At 41.8% G+C, this 19,628-nt stretch overlaps 1 protein-coding gene across 4 annotated transcripts in view; it reads left to right on the top strand.

Moving 5' to 3' along the window:
- sdk2b (sidekick cell adhesion molecule 2b) overlaps positions 1 to 19,628 on the top strand; it is a 79,019-nt gene that overhangs the window by 43,746 nt on the left and 15,645 nt on the right. For 2 of the 4 annotated variants that reach the window (XM_028567586.1, XM_028567588.1), the window contains exons 17-39: positions 394 to 509; positions 1,634 to 1,829; positions 2,244 to 2,342; positions 3,377 to 3,568; positions 5,391 to 5,512; positions 5,737 to 5,846; positions 7,075 to 7,225; positions 7,344 to 7,581; positions 8,407 to 8,522; positions 8,742 to 8,931; positions 9,271 to 9,369; positions 9,963 to 10,157; positions 10,611 to 10,812; positions 11,263 to 11,366; positions 12,365 to 12,435; positions 13,049 to 13,181; positions 13,871 to 13,927; positions 14,570 to 14,671; positions 15,098 to 15,213; positions 15,594 to 15,780; positions 18,217 to 18,354; positions 18,766 to 18,927; positions 19,018 to 19,143. In XM_028567586.1, coding sequence (XP_028423387.1) covers positions 394 to 509; positions 1,634 to 1,829; positions 2,244 to 2,342; positions 3,377 to 3,568; positions 5,391 to 5,512; positions 5,737 to 5,846; positions 7,075 to 7,225; positions 7,344 to 7,581; positions 8,407 to 8,522; positions 8,742 to 8,931; positions 9,271 to 9,369; positions 9,963 to 10,157; positions 10,611 to 10,812; positions 11,263 to 11,366; positions 12,365 to 12,435; positions 13,049 to 13,181; positions 13,871 to 13,927; positions 14,570 to 14,671; positions 15,098 to 15,213; positions 15,594 to 15,780; positions 18,217 to 18,354; positions 18,766 to 18,927; positions 19,018 to 19,143 — 3,222 coding nt within the window. Of the gene's footprint in view, positions 1 to 393; positions 510 to 1,633; positions 1,830 to 2,243; positions 2,343 to 3,376; positions 3,569 to 5,390; positions 5,513 to 5,736; positions 5,847 to 7,074; positions 7,226 to 7,343; positions 7,582 to 8,406; positions 8,523 to 8,741; positions 8,932 to 9,270; positions 9,370 to 9,962; positions 10,158 to 10,610; positions 10,813 to 11,262; positions 11,367 to 12,364; positions 12,436 to 13,048; positions 13,182 to 13,870; positions 13,928 to 14,569; positions 14,672 to 15,097; positions 15,214 to 15,593; positions 15,781 to 18,216; positions 18,355 to 18,717; positions 18,928 to 19,017; positions 19,144 to 19,628 lie in introns of all 4 variants that reach the window. The other 2 variants (XM_028567587.1, XM_028567589.1) reach the window with 2 other exon arrangements.

Here is a 19,628-nt window from a genome sequence, read left to right as displayed (position 1 = left end):
TTCTCTGACTGAAATCATCTACTAAAAGCCATTGCTGATGGATGTTCAACGGCATTAAGCATTGATTCTTCTTTGTAAGGACCACACAAAGGTGTTGCATCCACCCTGAAATCCATAAGCAGCTCACACAGTCACAAACAAACCCACAGAGAGCCCTGGTATTAGGTGTTAGTGTCATCAGAAAGAGAGTGATGGCGGTATCTGCCCTGACCTGTGCAGCAGCGATCAATACTGACATCAAAATAGATGCAGGCAGACTTCCAGCAGACAACCGAAATGTGGTCTCACACCTCTATTTTTTGTCTTCCCACCTCTCCTTTTTCCTCCTTCTTCTTTTTTTTTCCTTTCCCACCTCTGTTCCCCCCTTTTTCTTCCTCTCCTCATCCATCCCAGTACCCACCATTGCCCCCGGCAACGTGCAGGCCGAGTCGGTCAACTCGACAACTATCCGTTTTACGTGGACAGCCCCTAACCCTCAGTTCATCAACGGCATCAACCAGGGCTACAAGGTCAGTAGCTGCCGCGGTGCCGTCCCCACCAGCAATCACGCCCATTGACAGAACTGTCAGAGCTGAACTTGTAGTATCACATGTCCTGTGTAGCAAGAGGGAGAGAAGAGCCAAGGGGCAAAAGTTATTTGGTGCCATCTTGAACGATGGACTTTCTTCACCCATTTGTCAGTCGCCGGTCATTCTCTTTATCTTTGCAACCATTTTTCATATGTTTTCTTGTGAAGCTGTGTGCACGTAATGATGAATGTCTTCATTATTTTGTCATGGGCTCTTGAATATAGTCCATCTCTCTGTCTCTTGTGTATACTCCATTGAAACAAATGTAGCCCACAGGGAATCATAAAGCCACAGCAACAGTGTAGTTCAATTTTTCCTTTGAATCTGTTGCGACTTAATTATGTCATTGGATTTTTTTTTTTTTTTCGGCCTTTTTGTCTGTCTGTTTAATAGTGCTCCACATGTTTTGCTCAGATGGATGGAGGGGGTCACTGTACAAATCCAATCTGAATTTTAAATAACAGATTTGTCTCCAGGGAGAGACGTAAGCACCGGTGAGAAAAAGGGAGTAGAAGAGTGTGAAAGGTAATAGAAAGGGAGGCAAAGGAAGACTTTCAGGGAGAATTTGAAAAAGACAGAGAGAAAAAAGAGAGAGTGGCAGTGACAGTTAAGTATCTAACCCTCTGACATCTTGCAGCTCTTTACTGTCCTGGAAGCTTCCTCTCTCTGGACTCTGGAAACAAACCCAATAGACCTGCCATTGGGACCCATTATTACCTAAGCGATCCAGGTTCCATTTGTAGATGGTCTGTAATTAACATGCATGATGGGATGCTATCATGCCTCTTTTGAGCCTTGACTCTCACTGCTTCTCTCAGTCTGTCTTAATGGAGCTATTCAGCCATTTCCTTCCAGTCAAAAACTCTTCAGGGTATCTTTGTAAATATATTTGGGAGAGCTATGACGCCAAATAACTCCTCAGAGTGGCAAAGGACTACTGGGGAGAGACACTGCTGTTAGTTTAGTGAGAATAAATCACTGAGAATTATTACAGAAAAATGATGAGCTGCTGTCTGGGTAATTTTCTTCAGACTCACTTTTTCCTTTCTGCTTGTCTGTTTTAGCTGCTGGCTTGGGAGCCTGGCAAAGATGAAGAAGTAACTATGGTAACAGTACGACCAAACTTTCAGGACAGCGTCCATGTTGGATACGTGACAGGTCTGAAGAAGTTCACAGAGTATTACACCTCTGTGCTGTGTTTCACTACTCCCGGAGACGGCCCCCGCAGCTCGCCCAAAGCATTGAGGACACATGAGGACAGTAAGTGACTTTTCTTTTACATTTTTTTCTCTCTGGTGGTGGCGATGGGGACACAAGCATCTCACAGTAACACATCCTCCGGGCAAGATCTATTATTCATGCAGAATGAAGTAGTAGAGAAGTGCTAATGACTGAGTATATTCCGCATCCAGCCAGGATCATCATAACTGGGACTTGGTTCCCTTAGAGATAATTGGTTAAGCTTTAAAAACGCTTTAATTTTCCTCAACTTGTTATCAGATGTTTTTTTTTTCAGCGATAATCTTGTTTTTGCTGATTTTAAACTTGTAAATGCTGTCACCAGTGGTGCGACTATGTCCAGTATGCCAGCTGATCAGCATGAATTTATACTGAATGTAGAGTGTCTCATTTGCCCATAGGCCCAACTCATTATTCTTATTTGTCCCTGTCCAGCCCCCGGTGCTGTCGGTCACCTGAGTTTCACTGAGATCCTCGACACCTCACTCAAAGTCAGCTGGAGTGAGCCCGGCGAGAAGAATGGAGTTCTCACAGGTACATTCATTACTCTCACAACACTGTCTCCTTTATCAAGATCTGCAGATACAATCAGTCAAAAAAAAAGCCTGGTTGATTAGATAATTTCATTAACGTGAAATTTAACAGGTGTTCCTAATAATCCTTTAGGTGAGTGTATTTCTAGTGAGCCACTGTCTTCTTTAATTGCATTTTCTTATTCACAAAACATTTAAAGCAAATTAAAAAACATTTCACACAGCTTATGCTTACAATCACAATCTTATATCTTTATGTCTATCCACTTACATTTTCTTGGATCTGTACATTGTCTGTTTCCCCATTTTTGTTTAAATTGGGCTTCTTGTTTTGTGTTAGTTTCTCCATTACAAACATTTCTTCTACTATATCCAGCCACTGTCTTTGCGTAGGGTATTCTTTTCCATACCATTTTCTAGTAATTCTGACCTTACTAGCAGCCAGTAAAACCTTAACCAAATACGTATCTTCTTCTAGTACCGTTTCCTCTGTCAGATTACCATGGTACAACACTGTGAGCCACTGTTGCGTTTTGCTAGTTTGCATATTCCTCCCTCCTACTTCATTCTGTACAAACTCTGAGTAAAGAACAAGTGCCCACCAGTGACATTATTATTCAAGTGTTTACTAAGGTTGAGATTTAGCAGAATATTGTGAAGTGTTTTTCCAAAACATTTAAATGTGCTGCACGCTCCCAGGAGACAAACACTGACATGCCATGTGAAATTATTGATTTGGCAAGAAATGCTGCCTAATGCCTTGTGCAATCACATGAAAAGAGCTGCTGGCCAAGGAGCAAATTGCATTAACTTTGAGAGCGTAAGCGTGTGTCGATGGGAGTGGGTGGAGGATGTGTGTGTGCAAGGAGGTATAATCACAGGCTGATTTAATTTGCTATATTCAATTTTTGATGAAGTTAATTTAATATTTCTGTTAGCTTGCCCTGTAGCATGCGAGCTGAGAGTTGCTATTGTAGTAAAACTGCTGTCGAATTCTCTTGTCTGTTGCTGTCAACCATCTCTGCTGCTCTTCAGGTTACCGCATTTCGTGGGAGGAGTACAACCGAACGAACACTAGAGTTACCCACTACCTGCCAAATGTCACCTTAGAGTACAGGGTCACTGGACTCACTGCTCTCACCACCTACACCATTGAAGTGGCAGGAATGACATCCAAAGGTCAGGGCCAGCTGTCCTCCTCCACCATCTCTTCTGGCGTCCCACCAGGTCAGTAGCCAAACAATCAGTGAAGATACTTAAACCCAAATTACAAAAAAATACTAATGTTCTCACTTACTTCTAGTGATATCAAGCCACACAGTTATTTGCCCAGGTTATGAGATATTCTTCTCTGAGATTTCTGCCTCCGCCTCAGTACATCTGAGGTAAATGAAGTTTCATTTGTGTGGTCACAGCGCTAAAACTTTAAAAATCTTGACACTTCTTTCCAGTAACAATGTCCCAGTTATGCTGTCTGGTTAAACCACATACCTCCACTGAAAGGGGTGCTTGAAGGACTAGCCTGTTCAAAATATTAATTATTAAAATTGAAGCATTTGAGACGTAAGATATACTGCCTTTTAGTTCCTAGTTGGGTCAAGTTCCAAAAACACTGGATCCCATGTTTTCTATAATGCAACTCAGTGGCATTTTTCATTAGAGCCTCCATGCGTCCTAAATGCCCTCTTTCAAACTCCAAATCATGTTTGTAATGCAGGCTTTCTGTTCAAATTCAGTCAGGGTTAATTTTTTCAATAGCTGGGAACCTTGATTGAACCTCCCTTCCTGCATATTTACTGTTTCACAATGACTTTGGTGAACACACTCTGTTGTCTGGCACCAGACACAATGAAATCGGACCCCTGTCACCTCAGCTTGGAAAGAGCCCAAAAAAAACACCCATACACACATCTGGGCCACATCTGTGAAATAATAGTTCCCACATGAGCATTAGGAGCAATCACAGTGTTTAATAACCCTAACCCTTCATATTTGCCAAATTGTGTAAAAGAAATACAAGGCCCACATCAATTATTTGAGCAGCATTCAGAGCCTGTACATCTGTAAAATGATAGGCTGCTCTATTGAGAACAGGCTTCAGAGCAGCAGTTATAGTCCCCACAATGGTGATTACTCTCATTGTACTGTATATGTGTAAAGAAAACACCTATGTGCCTGCAACTGTACCATAACGATTCATTTAAAAGCCACCTCAATAATCAGTCATGCAAATGATTTAGAATTGGTAATTTTACTACGACACGTATAATCTGCATTTCATTAAGGTTGAATACAACCGCATTTAAGCAATCTTGAAATAAATTGGTCAGTGTGCCCATGGGAGTGATAATATCTTTTTAATATTAGGCCACTGTCCCCACTACAATAAGCCACAGTTGACGTTAATATCTTCAACTACGATTTATGTAAACTATATTGTGCTTTGGAATGGGGATATGTTTTGGTAGGTTCAATATTTATCTCGAGGGAAGCATGAGGGGGAAAACCTTAATGAATTATTTTATGCACGAGCACATTCTCATACATACCTAGACGCATGGAAACACAAACACATCCCTACATACACACACAAACAAACCATGATATTCATATACACAAAAAAAGCCCTTCCACTGTTCTTTGAATTCACCGCTTTCTGATTTGTCCCCCCAGGATTTCCAGGGAATAATCCATTCTTATTGTTTATTCAGCTCAAGTGTAAACAGTGAGGTATCACATTGAATCGTATCTCCAGATAACTGCATTGTAATTGACATTCATGGCATTGTCTCTGCCTGTGTACTGTGTGTAAGCATTTTTTTCCTAATCTAATCTACTTTTGCTGTTGTAGCTGAAGTTGGGAGCACAAGGGAGAGAAATAATTGCGGTCGCTAAGAAATGCATCTGTGTGCAGTATCTGTATGGCCACAAGGGGGTGCTGTGGTAGATAGATTCTTCCTAAGCATGGTCTACAAGCCAGCCACACAAAATACACCTATATTTTCTCCCTTAGTCATTCTTTGTCTCTTTCCTCTCTGCTTCTTTATAGAGCTTCCTGGCCCTCCTACCAACATGGCAATTTCTAACATCGGCCCACGCTCTGTCACCCTGCAGTTCAAACCTGGCTATGATGGCAAAACTTCCATTTCCCGTTGGCAGGTGGAGGCCCAGGTGAACCACATTTAATCCAGAGCTGAAGTTCCAGTTCCCTTAATCATGTGTTATTGCTTTTGGAGTCATATTCCTTACTTTGAATTGTTTTAAGATATTGCAAATATGATTTCAAGATGGAATACAGATCTCATTGACTTCTTCTCCAGAGAGTTTGCAGTTCTTGCACAGTCATTGCGGTATCTGCTGTACATCTGTCATGCTCTCTGTTGTCTTGGTCCCAGGTTGGTGTGGTGGGAGAAAATGAGGACTGGGTGACGGTCCACCAGGTGTCCAACGAACCTGAGGCTCGCTCCTTGGAGGTGCCAGATCTCAACCCATACACCTTCTACAGGTAGCATACTGGGAACTGCCTCCATTTATCTGTAATGGGCATTTGAATGTAACCAATTTTTGGTTAACAAAAAAAAGGCCCAGACATCTAATTGTTATCAATCTTCTCTGGCCAGGCATCCTGCAAATAGTTACAAAATTTATATATACAAAGGACCACAACACCAAACACAAACAAGTACACATGTAGCTCAGTACACATTCTCCAATAGGCCCAAAACACATATGATTTTGATCTGCTGTCACTAGGCCTTTGTACACAGGACATGTATACACAGCATACTGCATTATTATGGTAATATATTGGTCTTATTAGGGATGAACCTGCTCATGATTTAACCACTATAAAGTAATGTTAGATAACATGGAAATTAAGCGTGTGCAGTGTGACAAACAACAGATAAGGTTTATGTTCGTTTCAGTATCTCAGCTAATTTCAGCATATCTTATTCTCCACTCCTTTGATTTGGATACAAGATTGTTATGGATAGTGTAGTCTCGCTTTGCCAGACCATCCACACGCAGCGGAGCGGAGGAGGGTCTGGCTAGTCCACACAGCATTCCAGGATGTGAGAAAAACATGCTCTGGTTTTTTGGCATTTCTTTGAACCAATCACAATTGTCATGGGCAGCGCTAAGTTCCACACAGGGCCGCTGTAAAATAGTCGTGTGAGAGAAAACTCAGATTGGACAGATAGCTAGCTGTCTCTATTCACCCTGCAAAGATCTGAGGAGCAGTTAACCATAGTCCTCATAAATCCACCGGAGTTTAAAATTCCAACACAAAGAAAGCAGAAGGAAACGAACATTGGCGAAAATACATGCATCTATTATCTTGGTTCAGTCTGCTTGTTTTCTATGATCACATTCAATATCACCAATGAACATTTCACAGTCAGTCTCGGAAGACAGTTATAGTTCTCATCATTCTAACGTCAGTGCTGCCACTTCAAATTTTAGTAGAGTTAAACACTCACATTGGCTTAAATATTTAGTTTTTTTTGCATATTCAGGCTGTGCAACACAAATAACCTCAACTCATGTTCATACTCTATTCATATTCAATGCTCTGATCTCAGTTCAAATGCAATAAGCCTCATGTAAGAGGACGTGCACTGCAATGCTAGGAGTTCTTTTCAAGTTTTCAAGATTTAAAGGTGTGATTTCAGTTCAAATGAAACCATCCTTTTGCAGAAGTTGCATTAAAAGTGTTTGACTCCAAACACCAGGTTCCGTATGCGTCAGGTGAACATTGTGGGCACAAGTCCTCCCAGCCAGCCCTCCAGGAAGATTCAGACCCTGCCGGCTCCTCCTGACATGGCCCCCGCAAACGTCACCTTGCGCACCGCCAGCGAGACCAGCCTCTGGTTTCGATGGATGGTAAATAGAAATCTGCCCGTAATCATGATGTCTCACTATAAAAATGGAATCTAAGGAGTCTGGCTTGTTTTGACCCACTGTTTTCATTTCCGTCCCCTCTCTCAATGTCCATGGCCAGCCTTTGCCTGAATGGGAATACAACGGGAATGCAGAGCAGGTGGGCTACAGAGTTCAGTACTCCCGTGCGGGCTCTCAGGGCCGGGCACTGACCCACATCATTGCTGACCGCCTGGAGAGAGAGTTTACCATCGAGGACCTGGAAGAGTGGACAGAGTACGAGGTCAGGGTCCAGGCCGTCAATGGCATCGGTACCGGGCCCTGGAGCCAGCCAATCAGAGGCAGGACCAGGGAGTCTGGTGAGTTAACACCATTATCTGTCTTCCTCCGTGAAAAAAACATAGCATTGCTTACTTAATTACTCAAAAAGCACTTCGTTTTTTGCTGTCAAGTTTCTGTCAAAAGAAACAACGATGACATGAGGATTTATGATACACTAAAACTAACCCACAGCAACGCACACTTTCCTGTATAAGTACCGTGACCATATTTTCAGGACCCTGATTACATCTCTAATACTTCTTTTGCAACATCTGTGTAGAATTATTATATTATTAGTCATATTAGAAGTACCAAACAGTTATCACTTTGCCATATGTTAAATTTATGTGTGAGCAGACTCTTGCCTCAGTGCTAGAGTCTTTTAAGCAGCCCAGTCCTATTTAAGCCAAAACACCTTTTCCCTCCATGCTTCTGCTTTCATATCGCTCACCAGACATTGGCTAGTAAGGAATGGAGAGAGGGAAGGAAGGAGTCTGAGGAAATTGAGAACACATGGACTCGAATGTGGAATTCCTGTGCTCTCTTTTTCCACTCACTGCAGCAAATTCTTAGGAATCAGCGCATTATGTCCAGCAATGAATGCCAAGGAAGAGAAAAGGCCTATTTTTCAGTCTTTTCTTTCAGCACGCCTGGAGGGTATACCAGGATATTAGAGGCTTTGTGCAAACACAGTCATACATAATATAACCATAGCAGATCACTCAAACTGCATCTCTGTGGAACACCTACATCCACACAGTAAATACACATAGGGAGCATGACAAATGAATTTTTCAGAATAAATGGCAAGCAATGGACATAATGCATAATGTTTTCGCCTCTGTACTCTCTTTGTTTTCCAGTCCCCTCCTGTGGACCCACCAACGTGTCTGCCTTCGCCACCACCTCTAGCAGTATCCTGGTGCGCTGGTTTGAAGTTCCTGAGCCAGACAGAAATGGTCTCATTCTGGGCTACAAGGTCTGTTTGTGCTTTTTATGTATTTACTATTTATTTATTGAGCAGTCAAAGACCTCTAATTAGTTTTGTGTTTTTTGTTTTTTAAAGAAATAATAGCTATTTTTAGGCCATATACAACAGCGGAACAATGACAGTATATGAGGCAATTTCTCCTACTTCATTTCCAAATTCCCTTTTTTCCCCAACTTCTCTTTATCTCCTGTCTCCTCACTGGATCAGGTGGTATACAAAGAGAAGGACTCCGACAGTGCCGTCTACTTCTGGACAGTGGACGGGAACGCCACCCACAGTGTCCAGCTGACTGGTCTGGGAAAATATGTGCTCTATGAGATCCAGGTTCTGGCTTTCACACGGATTGGAGATGGACGGCCCAGTTCTCCAGCCATCCTGGAGAGGACTTTGGATGATGGTAGGGACATAGGATTAAGAAACATGCAGCATTACAGTTAAATAGCATTATTACATTATGGAAAAACATGAATGATACTATAGCAAATATTTCTCCTCTGAAATGATATAAAAGAAAAATGTATATATATGCTTTATTTTTGTAGTCCAAGAACCTTAGTAAGTCATGGCTTTATGGAAAGTACATTTTTGTTTTATGCTGGGGACAGTATTTCTTCACCTTAAACGTTGACAAGGTGGAGTTTATATCTTTAGTTTAGTATGATTTTTGGCCACATAATTCGAAGTTTGGAATCTTGGGTATCGTTGTTAAAGTATTATGTTTGTTGCTTTCCTGCAGTGCCAGGACCTCCAGTGGGTATCCTGTTCCCTGAAGTGCGGACCACCTCAGTCCGGCTTATTTGGCAGTCCCCCTTGCAGCCTAATGGCATTATACTTGGTTCGTAGCATACAAGATCCTTTTTCTGTTTGGAAAGATGTTGTTTTTCTTTTATCTTGGTCTGTTTTATTTATTAACATTTTACCAGAACATCTAGTCTAGAAATGTCAGTATCTTTTGCAATACTATTAGTAAGTGACCTGGAAACTACCAAATACTGCAGCGTGCACACATATCTTTTTTTAAGATGTAATGTAGCATCATGTAGTTCCTGATGACTTTCAACATACTTTTATGTGTAATGTTAATATCAAATCTGGTTATTTTCCGGCTGTAACAGGAGTTGTTTTCTCTCTGGAAGCTAACTGGGGATTTCCTTGTAACGGTTTGATTTATTATACATCTGTCAGATCATTTATTTTAAACTGTACAATATGTCAGGCCCACACAGTAGCATGCAGGAGCAGATGCTAATGGAATCGTTTCAGAAGAGACAAAGCTGCTTGTTGGCTTTCCCTTTTGCTGTTAAGAAAAACCAACACAAACAACAAATGCTTCAAATCCCTGAGACCATGTTTCATCCTAGTTTTCCTTTACCGTTAAGTTCCTTATGACACCTTCAATAATATTGTTTGTCCCCTTCTTCTTTCCAGCCTACCAGATCACGTACCACCTCAACTCCTCCAATAGCAACACACCCACAGTGGACGTGCTAATCCCCAGCGCTCGCCAGTACACAGTGACCAGCCTGAAGCCAGAGGCCGTCTACGTGTTCCGCATCCAAGCTCAGACCAGGAAGGGCTGGGGCGAGGCCGCTGAGGCACTGGTGGTCACCACAGAGAAAAGAGGTATGTGGAATGTGTGCTGTATTTTAATGCTTATATGGACGAGTGTTGGATATGTGGCAGATGATTATAAAACAATAATCTGAATGTCCACATGAAAAAAATAAAAAAGTTCTAATGGCATTTTGCAAAGTGTGAGAGCGAATCAGTCCGTCTGCTTTCCTTCAAGGCATGTTGCAGATAGTTTACTTTCATTTCTCAGCTACTTTTCATTCATTAGAATCACACTTTTTTTTTTTTTTTCTCTCTTGTTTGTGCAACATAACCCATGGAAATGTTGGCAAGCATTTATTATCCATTCTTTGTTGTATTCCTCCTCCCAACATAAATTCAACATTCGTTCCCTCAATCCTTTGATCCCACTCTACCCTTTACGCCCAATTATAATTTCTCTCATCCAACCCCTCTGTTACCAATGTCTCTCCCCTCATTTACACCTTCTGCCCATCCTTCCAGCTCGTCCTCAGCCCACCAGCCGTCCCATGGTTCCTCAGAAAGATGTTCAGGCCCGCCAGGTTTTGCTGTCGTGGGAGCCAGGCAGCGACGGCCTGTCCCCTGTGCGTTACTACACGGTGCAGCTCAGAGAGCTTCCTGATAACAACTGGACAGTCCACTCTGCCTCTGTCAACCATGAGGCCACCTCCTACATAGTATCTAGGTACAGTGTTCTTTCAGGGGTTGATTTTTATTCAGAACATTTCATCCGCTTTGTTCCAGCAAATGCTGTTTCTATTTGTTCTCTTTAGATGCAGAGGATAAAGCTCAATGGAACACCACTTTATCTTCTCACAGTTCCCACTACACACGTCACATATTCATATTCCCTTGGCTGTAGTTGGAAAATCAACAATACCCTTATACGGTATAATGTTTCCAGGGTATTACACTCTAGTTTAGAACATAAACAATGGTATAAACTAGTCACAGGGGCATTAGGAATTCAGTAAATGCAGCAATCAGCATTAAGGTCTCAGTTTGCTTGAAAAACTTGCTGCTCCCAAAGTGAGACTACGTTTCTCTTTTGATATCTGTGGCGTAAAAGGTTTTAGATCCAGTGCCGCAGTTTATCATCAAGATTGATGTGCTTTCCTGTGCTTTCATCCCTAAGGCTGAAACCCTTCACATCCTACCAGTTCAGAGTAAAAGCCACCAATGACATCGGGGACAGTGAGTACAGCGAGGAAAGTGAAGCGATCACGACTCTACAGGATGGTAAGAGCGACGTCACGACATTCACACTGTAAATATCTGATGAGTAAATTAGCTTAATCTTTAAGGAGTAGTTTGACATTTTCTAAAATATGCTTATTCACTTTCGGGGAGTTGGATTATAAGATTGATACTACTCCCATGTCTGTATTGTAAACTCGAGGCTACACCCAGCAGCCGGTTAGATAGCTTAGCATAAAGAGCGTGGGGGGGGGTGCTTTTCGTGGCGGGGGCGGTGACTCTCCATTGGTTGCCTGGCAACCTCACAGTGTTGACTCCAGGAAGTCACTGTGCCCAAAAAATAGGGTAGATGCTAGATCAGCGGATCCGCTACACGTGTCGACGTCAAAGGACATGCCTCGTGGCCCGCCTTATTCTGCCTCTGATTGGCTTACCCAGGTATTCTTACCCTAACCAATCCCCACTCCCCATGCCTAAACCTAAATATGTTGACCATTCTAGCGGATCCGATTTAGGATCTACCAAGAAATAGTCCTGCACATAACAGAGAATAAGCATACATCCTAAAAAGGTCATATTCTTTTAAAGATAATTAATCTTTAATGTACTGTACATTTAATGTGGCAATATTTCAAATATATTGTAATGCACATGCACTTTATGTAGGTATTTATAGGAACAATCTTAACACTACACACTTCTGTATCACTATGAAAGGAGGTTAATGTCTGCATGAATAAGCCTATTGTTGTGATTCAGACACTGCTGGCAAACGCAGCGGTGATGTCATGTGCGCACCATCTGCAGTTACCATGAGACAGCATTAAAACCTTGGCAAAGTTTGCCTAGTGGTGCTTTAACCAACTAAAGAAATGTTCTCTTTCCAACTGCTATTTTTGACTCATCTGTCAATGGCTGTTCTGTTTGAGCTATTGTGCGTTTATGCTCCATGAATGCCACAGCACATCGTTAGATTTAGCATCTTGAGTTGTGCACATTTTCAGGTCAATTTAGCTCATTTATCTCTTTTATTGCCTCAGCGCCTGACGAAGCACCCACAATTCTCTCTGTTACGCCGCACACAACAACGTCCGTGCTGATCCGCTGGCAGGTAAGAGGAGACAGTATAACGTTTTTTTTTTTTTTTTTTTATGTTTCATTGTTTGCTAAATCAGTCTAGTAAAGTGGCCTCTAATCAGAAACTCTGACAGTACACAGTGAAGGCCTGTACTTACAGACTGGATGCTACACACTTTAACACACACCATCTACTCTCGGTGTGTGTGTGTAACAAAAAACACCCTCTCTCACACTCACACCTGAATTAACAGGTCATAAAGAGGAAACCAGGAGGCTCCAGGCCACAATTTCACTTTTATAGAGAACACTGTAGAGTTTATAAGGATAGAGAGGTACGTGTTTGCTTCTCCCCTCTGGCCCTGCTCTCTCATGTTCAACCATGGGGGATTTTTCTATGTGACTCACCTGTGGATGAGCTCAGTCTGTCTGTGTTTCGATTACTGTAAGTCTCTTTAATGATGGTAGGTTGGAGACAAAACAGGGTGATGAAGTGGAATTTTACAGTTAGGAAACATACAAGTAAAAGCTTATTAAGATAAAATTAGCAATTTATATGACCATATTAAAACTGAAAAACTTTCTGAGGCTCAGTTCTGCAGAGATCTGCTCCATTATACCTTAACTCCCCATCTTTTCCCTTACAGCCCCCCTCTGAGGAGAAGATAAATGGAATCTTATTGGGCTTTCGGATTCGATATCGTGAACTCCTGTATGACCGTCTCCGCAGTTACTCTCTTCATACCATCAACAGTGTGTCCGCCTGGGGTGAGCTCACTGGTGAGGAATTACTGCAGCTAACATGACAAACTGTAGTAGTTGGTTCCTTACACAAATACATTTTACAGTACAACATTTTCAGTTAGAACTGTCGGTATGTTGCATTTATTGTAAATGTTGAGTACGTAATTTAAAATGCTACATTAAGAAATTAACCATGGACAGAAATTGCACCTCAAAATTCATTCAGCAGTGGTATATTGGGAAAGAAAATGCAACTTTCTCCTCTTTGCTTCAGTAAGAATTTCACACCCTTATGAGACTCCAGTTGCGGTTGATTATTCCTGTGAAGTCTATGTGTCAGCAGCACCATTATTTCAATCAGACGAAAACTTTCGCTCATGCCTATTCTGTTCCCAAGTTCTTCCCGCTGGTCTTGACACTTCACAGCAAAACATTTCATCTTGTGATCAGTAGCTCTCAGCTGCAAGCTAGTATTAGGTTTACCCAGGAGCCACTCTGTTTCTAATGCTCTGTGTAACTTAGCCTATAATTTAACTCTTGTTGAATCATTCTGGGGCTCACTCAGAGGAATGATCACTGTGATTGTGGGTTTTTTATGACGATAGCGAAGCGCTTCTCAACTAGGAAACTATTAGACTTTGGACACTAAGCCTATTGTCTCTTCATTACTTCCCTCTCAGTTTACCTTTTTTTTATCACTTTTGCTTTCTACCTCTCCACCGCAGCCCCCTACAGCATCCAGAATCTGAGTGATTCAACTCTGAGCCAGCATGAGTTGAACAGTAAGTTTTGTTATGTCTCTGTCTCTGACACACACACACACACACACACACACACACACACACACACACACACACACACACACGCACGTGTGCTCAATGATTCAATCCACAAACTAATTAGGTTTTTGAAAAAAGCTATCTCAAAACGTGTTTCAAGTGCCCTAATGAATGGAAAGCAGAGTGTCGAGCAAATGAACACACATTTGGCTGCTTATGTTCACATCGCATTGGTACAAACACTTCTACTGAGGCCAATGGAAGCTCTCCGTCTACAGAAATTCTTGGATTCTGTGTAGACAAGCTCACATAGTCCAACATACTCCTTGGTTTGCTCATGTCAGCTTATTTGGATAAGCACTACAAAAGCAGATGGCCACATTTTACACCATTGTAATTATTCACAGCAGAAAATCTGTGTTTAATTCCCAGTAGAAGTGTTGTAAGGATGATTGGGATGCCAGTGAGAGATGATATCCTTATGATTGCATTACTGATTTTTACTAATTGTTTAAGGCACCTGGAATATTGGCTGTTCAAAAATGGGAACAAATGGGGATTAGACTTTTGAAAAAGTGCAATTCACAATTTGGTGTTAAATATAATTCTTAACTTTATATCCCTGTTTGCTTACTTATTCTGCAGAGCTAAGTAAACACAAGCGCTATGAGATACGCATGAGTGTATACAACGCTGTGGGTGAGGGGCCAACCAGCCCGCCACAGGAGGTGTTTGTGGGAGAAGCAGGTATGTACGCTTCCTGTCATTTAAAACAACACAGTCTCAAGCGCAAAATTATTTGACGCTCACACAACCTGTGTGGTGGAGTGATGCTAAGATTTTTGGTATAATTTTTCTTAAATCCAAGGGATTTTTTTTCTGCTTAGGTTGAACAGTTTAGTTTCTTTTAGCTTTAATGCTTCCTATCTATGCAATCAGTATAGTGGCAATACCAGAAACTAAAACAGTCACTTATATTACAGATAAATGTCCTTCACTTGTATTACATTACATGTCATTTAGTTGACGCATTTAGCCAAAGCGACTTACAATTGCTATATATGTCAGAGACCGCACGCCTCTGGAGCAACTAGGGGTTAAGTGTCTTGCTCAGGGACACATTGACATTGAGGTTGATGTTGTATGGTTCATTTGTGTGATGGTCTTTAACAGTGCCTACAGCCGGACCCCAGAATGTGGCCATTCAGTCCGCAACAGCCACCCAGCTGGACGTGACATGGGACCCTCCTCCTGTGGATGCACAGAATGGAGATATCCAGGGCTACAAGGTTAGATTCACACTTTTGTTAAACTGTCCACCAACAACATGCCATATTGGGCCCAGGAGCAACACATATTATGAGCCTACTTCCCAATAAGGCAACAATATTGTCTTCAGTTTACATATATATTCAAATGTGTTTGTGGTTCACTACAAACTACGTTTAATTGATGTTAATCACCATTAAATGCACATTTTTTACACTTTTAACGAACACTGTTTTCCTAGTCTGTTGCTCAAGAAAACATTTACAGGAAATACATTTAAACTGCTTTCCCTTAAGAGAGTTTGAAATGGGACTGAGTTTTATAGAAGAAGTATCTCTGTACCCTGAACAGCATCTTCAGACATGCATTCATATTTATTTATGACTTTTATTCCATGTAGGTTTACTTTTGGGAGTTCCAGCGTAAGAATGAGACAGAGCGGCTGCGGACTCTGTTCATGCCGGAAGGAGGGGTGAAGCTGAAGAACCTGACTGGTTACACCACCTATATGATCAGTGTAGCCCCCTTTAATGCAGCTGGGGACGGACCCCGCAGCCCACCAACAAGGGGACGGACTCAACAAGCAGGTAAATCTAACCACTAGATACCAATAAATATGCAAATTCTTTATTCACTATGAATGAGTGCAACAGTCCATGCTACTGCAATAGACTACTGCAAGCAATATAGTAAAACAAATCTTTGTGTATGTAATGAATGAACACATGATGGAGAGGTACTGTGGAGAAGAAGACAAGCTAAAGATAAATGAGGTAACGGGATGACATGACTAAAGCAGATAAATTGGAGCACGTACGGCCGTGTTCATTCATTTGTCATATTTATGTGCTGGTGGTGGTGCTGATGTTAGTTTGGAGAACCCTGAGTGTGTTCTCAAAGTGGATGAGTCAACCACGAGGAAAGAATTTGATGTGAAGATGATGCTAATCGTTGCTGTCAGCATGCCAAACGATGTGAGCGGAACCACGCACTGAGCATAAGTTCCTAATCAGCCAACCCACTCTGAACTCATTTGCTGAATCTCCTGTTTTGTCTGAAAAGTAGATGGTATGAAAATGCTTTGAGCAAGCTTTCTGTCTACAGGCACGCTATGTATACAAAACATCACCACTAAACCGCCCCTTATCCATCTTACTATCTTTCCTTTTTATCTCTCTCTCTCTCTCTCTCTTTATCTCTTTCATTCTTAAACCCCTGTGTAAAAGAATTCTGGTGCATTTTAATATTGCAACTCGGCCCAGTAAAAAGGAAGAAAAAGAGCACGTTCGACAGCCTCTTGGTTTCTATCAGGGGTCACTGTCGTTAGAGGAGGAAGCAGATGATACTTATCCCATCTTTTTAGAAGACAAAGGGGCTTTGTCTTTTGCAAGCGTCTCAACTTCTGCTCGACGAGTTTAAAGACAACAGGGCAAACTGGGTTTTAAGCACAGTGGTGTCACACACTCAGTCAGCTGTCTTGGGGCCTGGGGGCTGAGAATTGCCCTTGTGATTGTGGAAAGAAGTTCACTGGCTAAAATAGTGAATACAAGCAGCAACATTTCAGGTGTCCAGCAGTGTTTCTGTATAACAGTCAGGTGGTGAAGAGGGCAAATTCCCCCCTGTCTGATGACACCCACCCTCTTCATCTCTAGTGTCAATCCCTACCCTCTGGCACCCGCTTTAGATTCCCCTCAGTCAAGACAAACAGATACTAACATTAATTCATTCCATTTCCCTCCTAAACTCAGTGAAAAGGAGGTAGTTTGCTGTGTTGGGAATATTCTGGCCTACTTGTAGGATGATGTTGATGTTGATGTCTGATTATGTTGTTGCCACTAAATAATTCTGTTGATGTATGTTATGCTGGTCATACTGTATGTATATGTTAATCTCAGGTTATGTTGTTGCCACTGGGCGATTCTGTTTGATGTATTTTGATCTTGATTATAATGCTATGTTAATCATACTTTCATGTAGTGGGATGATTGGATAGTCATCAACTATAATTCTTATTGCTCTACCAATGTTTATGTTTATTCATTGACGCAGTGCTGCTGGGTCTGTTACTCTGACTAATGTTTGCTTTATGTTGCACTCTACACCGCAAAACCGAACTGCCCTTCAGGGACAAATAAGGTGGATTGTTGAAGTTGAGTCAGTATGACCTAGGTCAGATAGTATTTTAATGTGATGTCCACCTTTTTGACTTGTATGCCGTAATTTTAAAAGGTGGTGTTGAGCTAATCAAGGCAGCTGGCGAACAAGGACATAGACTCACTGCAAAGCACTGAAACCAGGCTCAGCCAATATCTTTCAGTTGCAGAGCTGCAGTAACGACAATTTTAGAACTACGGTTCTGGATCTGGTCAGAAAAGCTACAGCACTTTTTCAATTTCGCCAAAAACACAAAGGAAACTGTAGCTGTAAAAACATTTTTTTTTAAATATACTGCTGCTGCTGTAACACTCATAGCCTAGAGGTAGCACATATGTTAATATTTACACAGTTATTACGTTGTTTGCCTGTAGGTGGTGACCAACAAGTTTTATTTTTTAGGTTATCGCAGGCAAGTTTCCATGAGCTGTTTTACATCCACTAAAAACATATGTAGTAATAATAGTTATAATTTACAGAAGGATAAGCTAACAAAGATGTTTGTTTCAATTCTCATTATTGTTATCTTATTGTCCTTAAAAATCTGTCCAAGCTTATTCTGTACAGCTTTATAATATAGCAAATATGATGTAGGCTAACTCACAAAAAATAAATCTATGTTCCTGACCATTTGTTTTATGGTTATCTTTTAGTTGTATCTAAAGGTTATTACATGCCCTGTAATGAGCCCTCTATCCCACACGCAGACACATTTTAGTTTGTATGGCCTCCCACATACATTTGCACACACTTTTACTGCCATATGTCCAACGATTTCTCACTGGAAAACTTCCAAAATACCTGATGCATACTTAGTTTATAGATTATTTCCCATGCATCTTTTAACCTTTGACCTCTGAATGTTTCAGCTCCCAGTGCTCCCAGCTTCATCCACTTCAGTGAGCTGACCACCACCTCGGTCAATGTGTCCTGGGGCGAGCCCACCTTTCCTAATGGCATAATTGAGGGCTACCGCCTGGTCTATGAACCCTGCACACCGTTAGATGGTGAGCTCTCATTCTTACCCATTACACTTTTCTCTTCTCAAAATGTCTGCTGGCTTCTATTAAAGCTTTATGCACATGACAAGATCTATTAGGATAATAATTACACTTTTTTTTTTTTTAGAATATTAATTTTTTGTTTAGATCAATTTACATCAACCTGGACAAAATCTCCTTGACCTTAACATCTTGCATGTCACCTTTTATCTTCTATTATCATCACAAATGATACATGACTACAGTGCCAAAAAGTGAATATATTTCCCACTACTAATTCCATTACTGCGTGTGTTTACCTATGTAGAGTGTGCACCTATATTGCCTGGCCTGTGTAAGACCTGCTCTAAATGTGGTTCGTTTGTCTAGAGTCTTCAGTGGCCTGTGCCGACTGTCTCCACTCCCCCTCCCCCCCAGGCGTCAGTAAGACAGTGACAGTGGATGTAAAGGGGAGCGGCCCTCTTTGGTTGAAGCTCAAAGACCTGTCTGACGGCATCACCTACAACTTCCGCATCCGGGCCAAGACTTTCATCTACGGGCCCGAGGTGGAGGCCAACATCACCACCGGCCCTGGAGAAGGTAGTGGCCCTGATTTTTGTTTGTGAATATTGGAACTTTTTTAATTCTCATTTTAAATACTTCACTTCAACACTTAATCATTATTTTCAGGAGCCCCAGGACCCCCCGGAGAACCCTTTATCACACGCTATGGTTCGGCCCTGACAATCCACTGGACCAGCGGGGACCCAGGACGTGATCCCATCACGCGCTACGTGATCGAGGCCAGACCTTCAGGTTCGTGACGCATAAGGGCATAGATGATCACCACTTTAGTCATGAATTTGTAAACCTTGCCTTATGTTAGCCTCTTTGATACTTTGATTAAGGAAAGTGGTGTAAAGTGTCAACATCTGCTGCCCCAGAGTCTGTCTCACTGGTATTTTAATGGGTTATTGATCGTGGCGCTGCAGTTGAGACAACTGGCTTCAGGTTTCAGTTGTGATTGACAGGCCCTGGCAGGGTTAAGAAGGTGATGGATGGTAGGTGACTCACGAGGAGGGATGTGTTTCACCACTTTTAGGTAAAAATCTTCTTTAGTACCTAGATGTTAAGAAGGCTAAACTGTTGTCATTAATATATAGCGAAAAGTTAATGCCGAGGGGACGAGGAAGATCGTTAAACCAACCTCGCACGACCCCCTCCCCCTTCATCTTCTCATATCCAAATGCCAGGGGCCATAACTCTCTGCAGTATCATATAACTTAATGATTTGTTTTTGT

This window comes from Perca flavescens, chromosome 21, assembly GCF_004354835.1.
Source record: "Perca flavescens isolate YP-PL-M2 chromosome 21, PFLA_1.0, whole genome shotgun sequence".
In the NCBI taxonomy this organism is placed as follows: domain Eukaryota; kingdom Metazoa; phylum Chordata; class Actinopteri; order Perciformes; family Percidae; genus Perca; species Perca flavescens.
The sequence above is the reverse complement of the archived record's forward strand: the minus strand, read 5'-3'. Positions and strand labels throughout refer to the sequence as shown.